Below are 15258 nucleotides of genomic sequence, written 5' to 3' on the forward strand. Positions count from 1 at the left end.
AATTCACCCCAGGTAAGTGCACTTTATAGTAGTCCCTTTGTCGGAGAACTCTGTTGTGGGTAGCATGGGCTATGAGTGTTGTTTTGTCTCTGAAAACAAAGGTATTTTCAGTTTCTGTGTGGACATGGTAATTGCTAAATGCTATTTTGGCCATCTTAAGAGGTATTTCTCCACCTCTTTTCTGCCATGCATCTGCCTGCAAAAGAGGCGTGGTATAGCAGCACCAGTCCCGGTAGTGGCAGGTATGGCCCCATATTTGTGCTATGTGTTCTAGCAACATCTTCCAGAGCATAAGTGAACGTGTAACAGAGGGAAACTCGTTGATCTTCTCCTCCCCTGGGATACAAAACTACATTTGCTAACTTCAGCTTGGACGGAGCAAAGCAGGCTTGCTTCCTACGCTGTCTGCTCTCATCCTGCTCTAGATGGAGATGTGTGGGTATAATCCGGTCTCCTTGCAATCCTAGCAGCCGTGACCCACCTGTAACGGGGTGACTGTCTTCCAGCCCTCTCCCTCATGGAGGTTTTCATTAGTGTCATCTACTGCCAGGTGACAACTCCGTTAACTTTTGTTAAACCCTGAAGTTTTTAGAACAGTTGCATTCCAGCTTATTCTGATTTGGTTTATCTATTCTTGCTACATAATCTAGCTCGTAGATTTTCATTTCTATATTCCTGATGTAATCTTTAGAAAAAAATTTCTGTGGTAATGGGGGGGGGGCGGGTGGTTTGCCTTTCCATAAAAAGGGTGTGCTCCCTGGGTTTGGTTTGATTGGCTGAAGGCAGCTGGATACATTGATCTCGCTTATTTACAAAGGTGGGGATTTTGGGGGTGGCTTTTTGCCTCTATCTGATTGCAACACTGGACTCCGCTGCTTTTCAGGCTGTCGTGCGGTAAATGTAAGGTTGCTGCACGCTGCAGCCCTTCTCGGTCAAGGGACAACTTTGGAGAGAAAGCATGCCGAGATACACGGTGCACGTCCGAGGAGAATGGCTGGCAGTGCCGTGCCTAAACTCCACAAACACAATTGGGTGGCTAGGAAAGGAAGCTGTGAGACGGTACATGAAGAACAAACCTGACAACGGGGGATTTGCCTCGGTGGAAGAAGTAAAATTTTACATTCGAAGGTGCAAGGGACTTGGCTTGCTGGATCTTGATGATGCAGTGGAGGATGCTCTAGAGGACAATGAATTTGTTGAAGTTGGTAAGCAAAACCTTAAGCAATGCATCGCAGAGTGACCATGTTGGCATCTGAGTCAGCAAACTGTCCTTTAGTTTATCTAAAATTGCGTCTGAGAGAGCCTCTACGATTTTTATGGGAAAATATCAAAATGCACCGTGTTTTTAAGTATAGAACTATAGGTATAGAAGCTACAGGATTCTATATACATCATTTGTATATGATATCATATATGCTATATGATTGTATGGGATATGGAGCATATGTCCGAGGGTTGCGCAGCTCTTTTGCCTTTAGAGTACCTTAAATAAACTACATAGTCCCTTGTTATTTTCCTAGAAGCATACAAATAGATTTGGGGCTGCTAACTGCAAATTGGAATTCTTACTGGTGTGTATTGCAATGAATAACAAGTTCATTTATAAGAAGAATACAATTTAATCCTCTTCATGTTTATTTGCATATTTCTTCTAGTTATAGAAGGAGATATAATGTCTCCAGATTTCATACCATCTCAGCCAGAAGGAGTTCATTTGTATCCTTGTTTGAGCATTATGTGAACTTTTTTTATAATTCCAGATTTATAATTCCCTAGATTTCCCTGGATTTTTAGTGTTCCTTCATTCTTAAAACACATTGCCAGCTGTAATCGAATGGTCACTGCCTGTGAAATTCTGTCTGCCCTTCATTTTCCTTTACAAAACTTTCAGATACAGCAAATACCGAGAACCAGAACAGGTACGAATTGCCAATGATTTTACAACTTCGTAACAAATCCTGCTATTTACCAGCGCATGCTGAGAGTTCAGCCCCTGCAGCATTCACAAGAGCAGGGGCTGTTAGATTGGCTGGGACTAGGAATCTAAATTATTGTGCTTATTATCTAAAAATGTGCTTATTATGTTTTTGTTAACGAGTTCCTATCTTACAAATAAGTGTGAGTGAGCTTCCTGTCATTGCTGAGTTTGGACTCTGTTTTTTTCTTTTATTGTGATTATTAAGCAACTTTATACGTATCTCAAACTAAAAGGTGCTTCTTTGGTGTAGTATATTTTTTTAGATGGCAACAGCTTAACAACAGAGGACTTGGTCAATTTAGGAAAGGGGCTCTACAAGATAAAGGTAAAGATACTGAACAAATGCAGCGAAAAATTACTTGTTTATCTTTTTACAATTAAACTTAAATAATGATAGATAAACTTACATTTAAACTGTTTTAGCTCACACCTGAAGCTGAAGCTAGAGTCAAACAATCACGAGAAGTGATTGAAAGGATTGTAAAGGAACAGACAGGTAAATATTTTTACCTCTAATTATTAAGTGTTTAGAAAACTTCATCAGGTTCCCTCCTTAACCAGCAGTGTACGTTTCTTGCAGTTGTTTATGGAATCACCACGGGGTTTGGGAAGTTTGCCAGGACTGTCATCCCAAACAATAAGCTGAGGTAAATGGTGTGTGCGGCTTTCTCCATCCTTTCTTTTCAGGAAAGGGAGATGAGGGAGCAGTTTGACCCTGTACGTGTATACTCTGTGGTTAGGTGAGAGGACTGCTTCAGTATTTCCCTTTGCTTTGTGCAAAATAAAACCTGACAAGACTTATTTGGGTTTTTACATTTTTTTTATTTTTTTTTTTTTCCACAGGGAGCTTCAAGTGAACTTGGTTCGTTCGCATTCTGCAGGTAATAAGAAATCACTTAGTGTTTTTCCCTTTTCTGCTGCTGTTGGTAGTGGGTTAGTAACCAAGAGGGTTACTGTTTCAGGTGTGGGGAAACCTTTGAGCCCAGAGAGATCTCGCATGCTGTTGGCGCTGAGGATCAATGTCCTAGCAAAAGGATACAGTGGAATATCCCTAGAAACGCTCCAGCAAGTTATTGAAGCATTTAATGGTAAAAAGATATTTAAAGAAAATCCCCCTTTCCCCCTTTTTTTTTCTTCTTTTAACTCTTTCATTAAAGGGTGTAGCTCAATGGATCAAGCTATGGATGTTGGTCTTTTGACTTGGTAGTTGTTAGAGACCAGAACCAAAGCTTGGCTGTGACCAGTCCTGTAGAAGGTCATGGCTAGAGACCGTTCCTCTGCTGAAGAACATGGGATGTGAGCCGAAGTGACACAAAAGGCTGAGAGAAAGGGATGCAACAGGCAGAAGTTTGGGAAATGAACCTCTAAGACGTCAAGTAATTCAAGACTAAGCTTGACTGAGAGCATGACTCTGACTCTGGGCAAGCTCTTCTATAAAGGCTCAAGTCTCTAACTTTTGTCCTGTCGCATGTGCCACCATTTTTTGGGATGCCAGGATTTTTGGGTGGGGCTGTTACCACGTAGAAAACTGTATGTATTGGTGTTTGTCGAACAGACCCCTTTGAGCAGCACCTAGTTTTGTGTTTGTTTTTTTCTCTGTGCTGTGTTGCTCTCTGTTGCTCTCTCCTCCTCCTCCTCCTCCTCCCACAGCAGGTGAAGGAGCTGCAATTCAGTGTTTAACTCTGTGAAAGAAAAGAAACAGACTGTTCCCTTCCCTGCTTTTTCCACATTTCCGTGGGCTCCGTTTCTTCATTTCTACATGTTCAGTGCTCAGAGGGCTGGGGTAGGGGGAAGAGGGCTTAAAGATGGCTTGTAGGAGTTACCTGATGTTTAGTGGAGTGAGGAATGAAGAGGTAGCTTTGTCCGCACCAGGTGGTCATCCTGTGATGAAGAGTTGAGAAATGATGTTTTACCTGCCTGGCTGCAGATGCAATCACTCTGGGCTGTGGTCCCCCCACTCCAAAACCAAATGCAGAACTAAATGCAGAAGAGAATTGATTTCTTTACAAACTGCAGCTAGCCTTCAAGCAGGGGCAAATCCTAGTCTGCAATGAGAGTAGTCCTGTTGGTGCCATTGACCACGATTGCAAGATGTTACCACACCGTGACCACACTGATGTGCTGGCTTCTCTGTTTTCCAAGGAGTGTATCGAGGGGAAGCTCTAACAGGAGTTGTTTTTGTTTTCTTTCTAGCATCCTGCCTTCCTTATATCCCTGAGAAAGGGACAGTTGGAGCCAGTGGAGACTTGGCCCCCCTCTCTCATCTTGCTCTGGGATTAATTGGAGAGGGAAAGATGTGGTCCCCAAAGAGTGGCTGGGCTGATGCTAAATATGTAAGACTCGTGCAGCTCATTGCTTTTTTCCTGCTTGCTGGCTCATTTGCCAAATTGCCTGTCACTTTGAGAGAGAGCGAGCTTTTGCTCAGATTAGGAACAGGTAAAAGCCTTTGGTTTTTTTGTACCAGTTTGAACTGGGACTAGGTTGCCTCTACCTTGAGGAAGGTGGGTCCATGAGAATGGAATAACTGACTCATCTGTCACTGGAGCAGATAGAATATACAGCACGTTATTAAGTCCTTAAAGAAATACCATGCCGTAGTATAGCAATACAAGACACTGCAGTGACATCAGTTAGGACCTGGAGAGAGGGACAGGATGTGATATCAGCCTTGAAAGAACTGTTTCTACATCTTCAGCTCCATAAACATCAACACTGTTCCAACAAACCCAAGATTACCTCTCAAATTCAAAACTTCAGGCACTGAGAGTGACTGGAGATTTATTGGAGGCAGAAACTTATCAGTAAAATTTCTACTGATTTTATAATGGCTTTAAGTGAATACACAGGTTTAGACATTTCATTTTTGATAGATTAACTAGGGTTACAGGGAACCTTTATAGCATCTTCCTTTACAAGATGGAAGCTTTACGATGGAATTAATTTTTAATTAACTGTTATTCTGTCAATAACACATCAGCAGATTGATCTAGTGTTGAATATCTCCAAGTCTGGCCCCTCTGGAGTCTTTCATGGTAGTTTGTTCTGCTACACCTATCACTTCTGTCCATGAATATTTGAACACCAAATTTATTCATGGATTGATAGCTGTACCATCGCTGTAGGTTGGAGAAATACTGAGAACTACACAGGGAGAGTAGGGAAGAAGCAGGCCAGGGTGTTGTGGACCTTTGGGACCAGAAGTTACCTTTGTACACTCTGAGATGTGTTACCTCTTCAGTTAGAAAGGTTGAGAGGACTCTAATCAGAATCAAAGTTACACCTTTCCCCCATTTCCCACGAGAGCGATTGCCCTATGGAATAGACATGTATAGAATAAACTGAGTAGGACTCTTCCTGTCATTAGAGATTTTCTGTAGAAAGGGTTAGGGAATCATTTATGAAGAAGGAATAGTTTATGCAAGCCAAACGTGCTATGAGGCAGGGCATAGGCCGAACTACATTCCCAAGATGTTTCCAGCCTTCTCTCCTATTACTCTCTCCCATTACTCTCTCCCATCAGCTAATACATGGTAGATGTTAATGGGCTGTGACAGTATCTCCCTTCAGCGTTCCTACTACCTTCTTTTACTGGCACTGGGAAATGAGGTGCTAGCTTGGAAGCCCCAAAATGCTGTCTTTTATTTAGCCCAGCAGAAAAAAATATTTTAAATGTTTGTGATATAAAGCCTTTTTTTCTCCCTTCACTTAAGGAATTTGTTAATATTTTTATTTATGGAAACATTCATGATTTAAAAGTTTTGGTGGCTGAATTACTAAAAAACATTTTTCATTAATTACCTTGTCATTAAACACCTTCACAGGTCCTGGAAGCCCATGGTCTGAGACCAATTACCTTGAAACCAAAAGAGGTAATAAAGTATAATGATGCCAGCTGATGAAAAACAATCATAGTCAATCACTAGTTGCTTTATACTTAATAATTTCAGCCTGAAATGAATTAACAGTCATTTTAAACCAAGCTTCAGAATGATATTAATGAAGTATTATCAGGAGTGGGATCCACCTCTCCTAGTGTCACCCTGCTTGACTTGAGATGTCAGACCCAAGCTTGATGTGTAGATTGGCCCTGTGGTCGGTGGAAAGAGATGGGCATCTTCAGAAAACACACTACATCATCCTGAAGCAGCTGTCTAAGAAGCCCTCTCAAGCTACCTGTCTGCCCTTTGACCATAACAGGAGCTCAGATGACTGACTTGAGCCAGGTATCTGACTCCGAGATCATTAAAACTAGGTGAGATGAATCTCACTCCAAGTATTAAATTTTATGTGGGAACACAACAGATTGGAGGGCTGTGGAGCGCTCTGGTAAGGGGCCTCAGTAGCTGCAAAACAGCACCAGGAGCAAGAAGCCAAATCCAGTGTCTCCTAAACGCAAATGGAAGGTTCCCATGGGTCTCATGTTTATTTAGAACAAAACTGAAGCTAGTTCTAACTGAACTCAACAAATCTTTTAAAGCAGTTATAACTTCTAATGCTGTTTTAATTCTCCACTTCCTTATTATGATTGGTTTTCGCACTCCTCATGCTCATAACTTCTTTGGTTTAACTAATAACTTAAGAAATTAATAAAAATAGCATTCCATTTCCCCAGAACTGGAAAAGAATACAGATTTCCTGTACTTTTCTTGCTTAAGCTTGAAATAACATGAAATAAACCTCTTGCTTGGAACTACTGGAGCTGAGTTAGTAGGGTCATGACCATTGACAATTTATGTAGCAAAGATGCCCAGTCCAGCTGTGTATTTTATGATTTCAGGATGATCCAGGAAGCTGAGCAAAGGTCTTTTAACTCATTCATATGAGAAGGAGAATTATCACAGAGATGGGGAATTACCACAGTCTGTGGAATAGCTGCAATGAATTTGCTTAACATCTGCTCTCTCTTTGAAGGGTCTGGCTCTCATCAATGGGACACAAATGATCACCTCGCTGGGATGCGAAGCAGTTGAAAGAGCTGGTGCTATTGCTAGACAAGCTGACATAATAGCTGCCCTTACACTTGAAGTCTTGAAGGGTACAACAAGGGCCTTTGACACTGGTGCGTACTGGGCCTTTCCTGTCTGTTTGCTTAACAGCTGTTGACAAGAGAAACAAAACCTAACAGTCTAACTTGTTTTATTAGATATCCACGCAGTTCGCCCACATCGAGGGCAGGCTGAAGTAGCGTTTCGATTCAGGTCCCTTCTAGATTCTGACCATCATCCATCAGAAATAGCAGGTGAACAATCTTAACCTTCACCCTTTCAGGTTACACAGGTCTAGCTGGATCTTTAGGCAGTAGCCCATATGCTTTTGTGTGAGGAATATTTAGTTTTTTCCTCCCTTGTTCCTTCTAGAGAGCCATAGATTCTGTGACCGAGTTCAGGACGCGTACACGATGCGCTGCTGCCCTCAGGTAAAAACTGACTTTTATTTCCTTTCATAGCACTAGATAAATGATGGTGAAGTTCCCCCACCAAAAATACTGTCAACTGTGCATTGTCTGACTCCATTAGAGGAAGTGGTTTTATTTTGCTTCTCCCTCACTTCAAAGTTAATATGAATTGATCCTATGCACGCACCCATCAGGCAGCATCTAGCAAAGCTGTGTTCAGATCTGAAAGCGGCCAAGTGTTGGAAGCAGAGGAAGGTGCTGGTTTCTACTCTTGCAGGCTTTTTAGGGCATTTATTCTGCATTGATGCTAAGACCATGAACTGGGGAAAGGTGTTTCTGGAAGCAGCCAGAGTGATAGGTTGTTCCTCAACCTATAGTATCTCTAACGTACTGGAAGAACTCAACCCTGTCAGTTTTAACATGAGCAAAGCTATTAAATCAGTGGAATTAATGAAAGTTAATTAATGAGAGTTTTTGTTTTCTATGGGGGCTTTGTAAGGTTACGTCTCTCCTAATAACACTTTGGCCTCTGAAAAAGTATCTTATCTTCCATTTAGGGTAAACCAACCCAAACAAGTAAAGAATAACATATTTGGATTACCCTATTAGCAATGCTGTCATAATAATAGTAAATAGAGTCTTTCAGGTGTCTAGGATGTGTAGTGTCCCACAGTGATGCTCCTGATTTTAAGAGCAAATACAAGACCATCTTCATGTGTGGATGTAGAGACTGGGATGATGGGAAAGAGGGTGCCTGCAGCTTGGTTAGCAACCTGAAGATGAACTAAGTGTAGATACTAAGCTCAGGTGCTAATGTCTTTTGTTCTAGGTCCACGGAGTTGTAAATGATACAATTGCTTTTGTGAAGGACATCATGACAACTGAAATCAATAGTGCCACGGACAACCCTGTATCTTTTTGACGACTTTATTTCTATGGAAAATGTTGCTTGGCCTTTTTTATCCTTTTCTTCTATACAATTATTTGCATAGGAGGCAAAAAAGTCGTAGCTGGCTTCAGTCAATAACTACCATTGGTTGCAACAGCAACCTCTCTTCCTTTCTCCGCGTCGGCACTGGTGCATGCAAGTGTGTGTTGGGGCAAGGAAACCACGTGTGCATGCAGTTTAGTGCATGTTAAATGTTTCCTAGATGAGAATCTATACACTTATATTGAATATGTGGATAGATGGGACCTGGCAACCAAATGGACATAGGCGGATGGTGGCTTGTATGACACATCTGTTGGTGCAGCATGAGTGAAACCTGCACTATAGAGCAAGATTTGCACTCAGTCAGGGAAGGCAGCCAAAATGCGTGTGGCCGGTAAACCTCCTCATGGCTCAGCCTGGTAAACTCTGGGCACAGTTCTTGCACTGGTGCTGAGCAAGCCTGGATTCCCCTCAGCAGTATAATGATGCTATACACGACACCGCATCCATAGCTGATAAGTGTTACAGCTTGTAGCCTGTCTAAAATTGTATCTGCCATGGAGAGAATCTACCAAGGAACTGAGAAACTATGCTAGGATCTGAACACATGTGTTTCTTTGCACCCCTCCCTGCCCCTGATCAAAGACCTCATTTTATGTAGCCTATTTGAAAAAATGGGAGAACTGAGATTGGGTCTTCATTTTCTGAAAAGTGAACATGCGGATGTAATATAATGTGCTTGCAAATAAAAGCCTATTAGCGCAAACATTCCTTCAGTTAAGATATTCTGATTACTAACAGATATCTGACACATATTTCACTCACGTTGGCTCCCTAACTTCTCCTTAAAGATGGTGTTTGCTGAAAGAGCAGAGACCATTTCTGGAGGAAATTTTCATGGTGAATATCCTGCAAAGGTAATTAAGCATTTGGAGAAAGAAAAAAAACCTTGTAGTTTCTGTTTTGTTTGTTTCTGTCATCTGGGTTAATGAGATCTTCTTTTATAGGCTCTAGACTATTTGGCAATTGGGGTGCACGAACTTGCTGCAATAAGTGAAAGAAGAATTGAGAGGCTCTGCAACCCCTCGCTCAGCGAACTGCCTGCATTTTTAGTCACGGAAGGAGGTCTGAACTCTGGCTTCATGATTGCACACTGTACGGCAGCTGCCCTGGGTGAGTGCTTGAGCAATATCATCAAGAGAGCAAGCTAGAAAGACCAATTTATATCAAGGTAGTTGTAATTTGGTAGTAGATACAAAGGGATCTCACTCTTGTTTTCCATCTCTTCTCCATGTGCTTTGTGCTGTCTGGGTGCAAAGTTTGAGTGTTGAGCCCAGCTGCAGTTGTTTCAGCTCGGCATTCTTTATTCTGCACTGATCCATGGGCATGTTTAGCATTCTGAGCATGCAAACCCTTAGGTGGACTTTGGTGGGAATGCTTGCCTGCTTGCATCTTTATGGGATTGGCAGGGAGCGCTCCGATTTAGAGTCACCAACACAAGAGCTGTGGTTGAAATCAGTGACAGCTCTGTACCCGGGAGCCTGTAAATCAGCTCAGACAGGGCTGTAATTAACAGCAAACACTGCAGGCAACAAACATACATCTGTCTGAGCCACTCTGCTGAACCTAGAACCTCTGCTTGAATAGTTATGGTCTGTATGCAAGGGATACCTCTATTCCTTACTTCTCACTAGCACAGGGACAGCACTTGTCTCAAAGCTGAGCCTGATACCCTCAGTACTTGGTGTCTCCATTTGATGGGCAGGTCTGTACATCAATATCAGACTCCACAGTCCTCGGGAGACTGGTGTTCCTGGGGCTGGTTATCGGAGGAGCACACTGAAAATAAGCATTATACATTTTTCCTCTAGTACTCATGACTAAGGCAAGAAGAAGCCTGCTGGCCCCTGGGATATTACAGTTCATAGGTTCAGGAAAGCATGAGCCAATATAAAGATAAACATGCTATGAGTAGAGAGTAAATTATAAGAGATGCAAACAGACAAAGGAACAGAGGATGTTGGGTAAATGTGTAGATAAACATCCTGCAGAAAAAAAAAAAGTCAATGAACTAAATTGATATAATAAAGGAACCTTGCCTAGAGGCCATTTTGGGAATTGGGGCTGGAAAAGGAGCTGAAGTGTTTGTCCTCATGTTCGAAGGCTGGAAACTTTTCCTTTTGGCTGGGCAGAGTTTAGGATGCCTCTAGGCCTTAGCTGTTGCTTGGCTTCAGGTTTTGCAGCTCAGTTCCGCAATCTGGAGCAAGAGATTCTGGGGTGTTCGTGGTCTCTGCTGCAGGGAATGAAAATGACAGCCCTGCCTCCTAACTCATTGCTGCACTGACAGCAGGAATCCATGGGTTAAAACCATCTTCCCCTGGACAAAATAGCCAGGAATTTATCTAAAAGTGAAGTTTGAGCTCTCTTTTTTGTTGTTGTTTTTAAACAAGGTATTACTAATGTTTTTAAAGTTGCTCTGCCAGTTTCGAAGGTGTTTGTGTACCAGCTAATGTTGTTCACTCCTAGGGTTAATAGATCAAGCTGCAAAAAATTTGCAGATGTTTTGCAATGCCTCTGGATGTGTCTCTCCCTTCCTCTCTGGTAGGACTGTGCCTGCCAGACCCAACTGTTTGCAGGAGCCACATGCAGCCTCTCTGGGACCTGCTGTTGCCTGCCTGAATGTGCCAGCTGGGCTCTGGCCCTGGACTGTGTCACTCCAGCCTATTTGCAATTGGTGTCACCACCTCTCTGTTGCTCTTGTTGCTTTTCTGAAGCCCCTAATTTGGTGAGGATGTTATGCAGCGTCCTGCGGGGCTTTAGAAAGAGAAGGTCTGCGTGCAGCCAGAGCACTGTGAATGCAGGCTTGGTTTCTTCTCTTCTAAAGAGCAATTCGCAATCTCAAATTGTCATCAGATGGTGCCTACAACCCTTCCGGCAGCCAAATTCCCCTTGCTTTTGGGTGCAGCTTGAGAGACTTACTCCAGGTCTCGCACCCAGCTTTCAAAGCCAGAGTGCTCCCACCCTCAGGGGTGTGTGCGCCCAGAGCAGGGACATGACCAGCCTTGTAGCGAGGCAAGGAGTGTGGGAGAGGGTTTGTGCCATGCTCCCACAGCATCATGGAGCAAGTTCTGCAAGTGCCTCAGCTCCGATGAGAAGAGACAAGATGCTGATCTCTAGCTCTCTTCTTGAAACCAGGGTAGGGGCAGTATCTGTGACTGAAAACAGAGGGAACCAATGCTTTTTACAAAGAGTTGTCTTGAAGTAACAGGCAAGACCAGGCTTGTATTTCAATTATGTTGTCCACTCTTTTTCTTCAGTTTCCATTGGGCCTTTGAGCCAGAGCAATTCAACCCCAGAGATGAGGGAGGAGTGAGCAGTCTTTCTATATTTGGTTAATATTTGCATCTAAAGACTGATATTGGTTACTGTTTTCAGAGGCAATGGTAGTTTTCAAGGTGTTTATTACAAATTACTCAGTCCAGGTAAAACATCGAAGCGTTCTCAAAAGAGGAGCAATAGTTGGACCTGAGGTGGTGGACGGGCTCTTTGCTCCAGGTTAGCCATTACTTCTGCTGTCTCATGCCCATTCTGTCCTACATTCATTTTTGCAGTTTCTGAGAACAAAGCCTTGTGCCACCCCTCTTCTGTGGATTCTCTCTCAACCAGTGCTGCTACGGAGGATCATGTGTCCATGGGAGGATGGGCTGCAAGAAAAGCTTTGAGAGTTATTGAACATGTGGAACAAGGTAAAATTAAAATGCTGATTTCCAGACAGACCTTATGTATGCAACTAGGTGAAGACATTAGTGGCATTCTTTTTAGATCTATTTTAAGAAAAAAGGAGTTAATGCATCTGAAAGAACTATCTAAAAAATACTATATTAAATGCATACTTTTACAAGCATTTGGATCTTTCTAACAGAAAATGAGGTAAATCTAGCACTGTTTCTTGTGAAAAGCTACTCAGGACACTCAGCAAAACTTTCCTCTCTTGCTTACGAGGACAGATTGCTCTCTTGCTTTTTATTTATTTATTTATTTGGCAGATGGTGTGCTTAGATACAGATGTCAGCTGTTAGTGGGAGAGCAGAGCAATACACAGCACACAAATACTGAACTCACTTGCCCACTTAAGTTTATACATATGAGTGCTCTGAAGACTTATTTCTCTGCACATAAAAAAATGTATTTCTATAGAACTAAGTTTGAGAAACCATGTGTTTCAACAGCGTGCTGAGAAACAGCGTGTCCTAGACCCAGTTGTTTCACTCAGTTCCTTGGGTGAATTGGCTCGTGAAAATGAGCAACTAATGCCAATAATGATCAGGTGTGAGGTGGGCAGATACAGCGCACACTTCTCCAGACAGAATATTCTCCTCTAGAGCTCTGTAATTTTACTGGTGCTTTCACATGGGCTCTTGCAAGCTTCATAGGCAGAACTTTCTTTTATAGTTCAGGCCCCTTTCTTCTCAGTCCTAAAGAGGTTTTCTGATTTATGAGGGCCATTAATTTGAGTATTCCAGATACCCTGGAAGGGATTCCTATGGATTTAAGACTGTGGTGACCAGGAGTTCTGGCACACTGAAAGGCCTGTATGGCAGAGCACCCAAAATCTGCTTGCTAAAATGCTGGATACTAGCCCCAGCACCATCCATAAAACGATCGATCCAGCTGCTGGGCTGCCTCTCTGGGGTGTGTGAATCCACTGGTCTTTTCACGTTGCCTGAAACAATATCGTATAAGCCAGAACAAAGGCCAGGGATGGCTTTATAAGGGAAACCTCACCTGGAGCTGTACCTGCTGAAAATCCCTTTCGCTGTTCTGATTTCCTAGTTCTGGCTATTGAGCTGCTCGCAGCCTGCCAAGGCATTGAATTCCTACGCCCTCTGAGAACGACAACGCCATTGGAGAAGGTCTACGACCTTGTGCGCTCCGTTGTGAGGTAACATCAGATAAATGCCTCCCCCAGAGGTTACCCGTCTGGAGGCCGGCGACGGTGGTTAATGTTTGGCCAATGTTCGCAACGTGTCTCGCTACAGGCCTTGGATGAAGGATCGCTTCATGGCCCCAGACATCGAAGCAGCTCACAGGCTGCTCGTGGAGCAGAAGGTGAGCGTTGACTTTTCGGCACGGGCAGTAGGACCGTCCTGAGGAGCACGCTGCAGCTCTGCTTTGGAAATAGCCCTCCACGCGTTCACCGGATGGCCTCGCTGAAAGCACTCCTCTGCCTGGGGCGAACCCACCAGATTTTCTGAGATTTGGTTTTCCTTAGTTTTAGTGGGATGGATTTAGAAATCAGTTCTTAGACTTGCCCTGTGCACTAAATAGCTTACATTATTAAATCTGGCAGGGTCCAGACATAGGTCCAGCTTTGAATCATTTGAGGGCAGGGTCCTATAACCCCACAGATGTCCAGAGAAATGGACAGTCTCTCCAGATGGTGATCCTCATTCCTGGGGCAGTGAGCGTTCCCCAGCCTTGAGCCCTTGGGCATGGTCTGGAAGCAATAAGGGGATGTGGATGAGGGAATAGCAGTGGTGAAATGTGCTAACCTGGGCCAAGTGTTTGTACAGCTATGGGATCTATCTATTTTATTTGTTTGTAAAACGTAAGTAACAGAAGAACTGAGGAGAGTGAGCAAATGGGAGAAGAAACCCCCCCCCCTTTTTTTTTTGCCTTGCAGCTCTGACAGGAGGAAAGACAAAGGAGACTGTAGAACATTTTCCTTTTCTGCCTTAAACCCCAACCACCATCCCTTCCCTTCTTCTTTGACCATGCCAGAAGCTGTTTTGCTTCCCCGTCCCCTTCATGACCAAGTGGTTTTGTAGCAAGTGGCAGCGATCCTCTCCCAACTATTGCACACAGAGTATTAACCTGGTAACAAGACAAGGTTTTCTCCTTGAATCCTTTCACCTTGTCCCCCTGGAGCTGTATCTTTTCCTGTCCCCTGTCAACTCCATCCACATGCTCTTCCCTAAACCTTACTGGCTGCCTCTCTGGCTCTGCTGATTGCATACAGCGTATCTACGGAGGTCTGTAATTCTCACCTCCATCCCAGTAACTCTTCTACAGGGTTTCCTGAACTGGTGCGTTGATGTCTTACCTGACCTTTTGTTTTGCCTCTGACCCTGCTGTTTCACTTTCTTGTTTCACAGGTGTGGGAAGTGGCTAAACCTTACATTGAAAAGTACAGGAGGGAACACATCCCTGAATCAAGACCCATTTCACCAACAGCTTTCTCCCTGGGATCACTGGAAATGAATACAGGTGTTAGTCATGACCACAGGCATCAGAATGAACTTTAAGACTTGCAGTCCTCTGGCAGAGAGCAGATCCTTTCCAGGACCTTGCCTGAGGGTGGCCGTTCTACTCGAACTCAATGTGGTTTCTCCAGGTGACCCAAAGGACCTGACCGTCTAGCTCAGGAGCACATACAGATAGTAGAGAAATATTTCTTCATGTGTGAAAGACAGCTTTGTCATGATAGTGTGGTTTTGACTCAATTACCTGAGCTTCTGAACACAAAACATTCAGACTCCTGCTGAAACCAGTGGATGTTTTATACAGGGCCTCCTGGATTTGTTTTGTCAGCTCTTCACTTGTTTCCTCTTCATCTGTGCCAATGATACCAAACAGCCTAGGTTTGACATTCTCACTTGTTTTTTTTTTTCCTTTGGGTAACTGGTGTGGTCCCCTTTGTTCTGCCACAAGCAAAATTATCTTTACACTTAATTCTCCTCTCTTTTGCAGATCATATGTGAGGTACAGGTTCTTGTAGAACAAAAGCATCTTTGGAGCAGGTGCTTCACAAATCAGAAAAGCTGTGTGCATAAAAATGTGCTATGGAGATCATTGCTCCAGAACAAATATATTGTATTCTGGTGATGGACTACACTTAATGCAGCTTTCCAAGAGCTATGGGCTCACACCTGCAATAAATAAACTGAGGCTTCA

The 15258-nt window shown here is 43.3% G+C and overlaps 1 protein-coding gene across 1 annotated transcript; it reads left to right on the forward strand.

The window, feature by feature from the left end:
- Positions 1-883: 883 nt before the first annotated feature.
- Positions 884-15258, forward strand: HAL (histidine ammonia-lyase). The gene is made up of 20 exons (XM_030003119.2): positions 884-1205; positions 1656-1716; positions 1892-1919; positions 2229-2303; positions 2402-2474; positions 2559-2625; positions 2822-2859; positions 2941-3066; positions 4172-4311; positions 5800-5847; positions 6890-7037; positions 7122-7217; positions 7336-7394; positions 8203-8283; positions 9156-9221; positions 9312-9477; positions 11916-12050; positions 13138-13246; positions 13344-13413; positions 14460-15258. The coding sequence occupies exons 1-20, from the start codon at positions 959-961 to the stop codon at positions 14607-14609; spliced, it is 1983 nt and encodes a 660-aa protein (XP_029858979.1). The 5' UTR covers positions 884-958; the 3' UTR covers positions 14610-15258.

This window comes from Aquila chrysaetos, chromosome 26 (genome assembly GCF_900496995.4).
Source record: "Aquila chrysaetos chrysaetos chromosome 26, bAquChr1.4, whole genome shotgun sequence".
In the NCBI taxonomy this organism is placed as follows: domain Eukaryota; kingdom Metazoa; phylum Chordata; class Aves; order Accipitriformes; family Accipitridae; genus Aquila; species Aquila chrysaetos.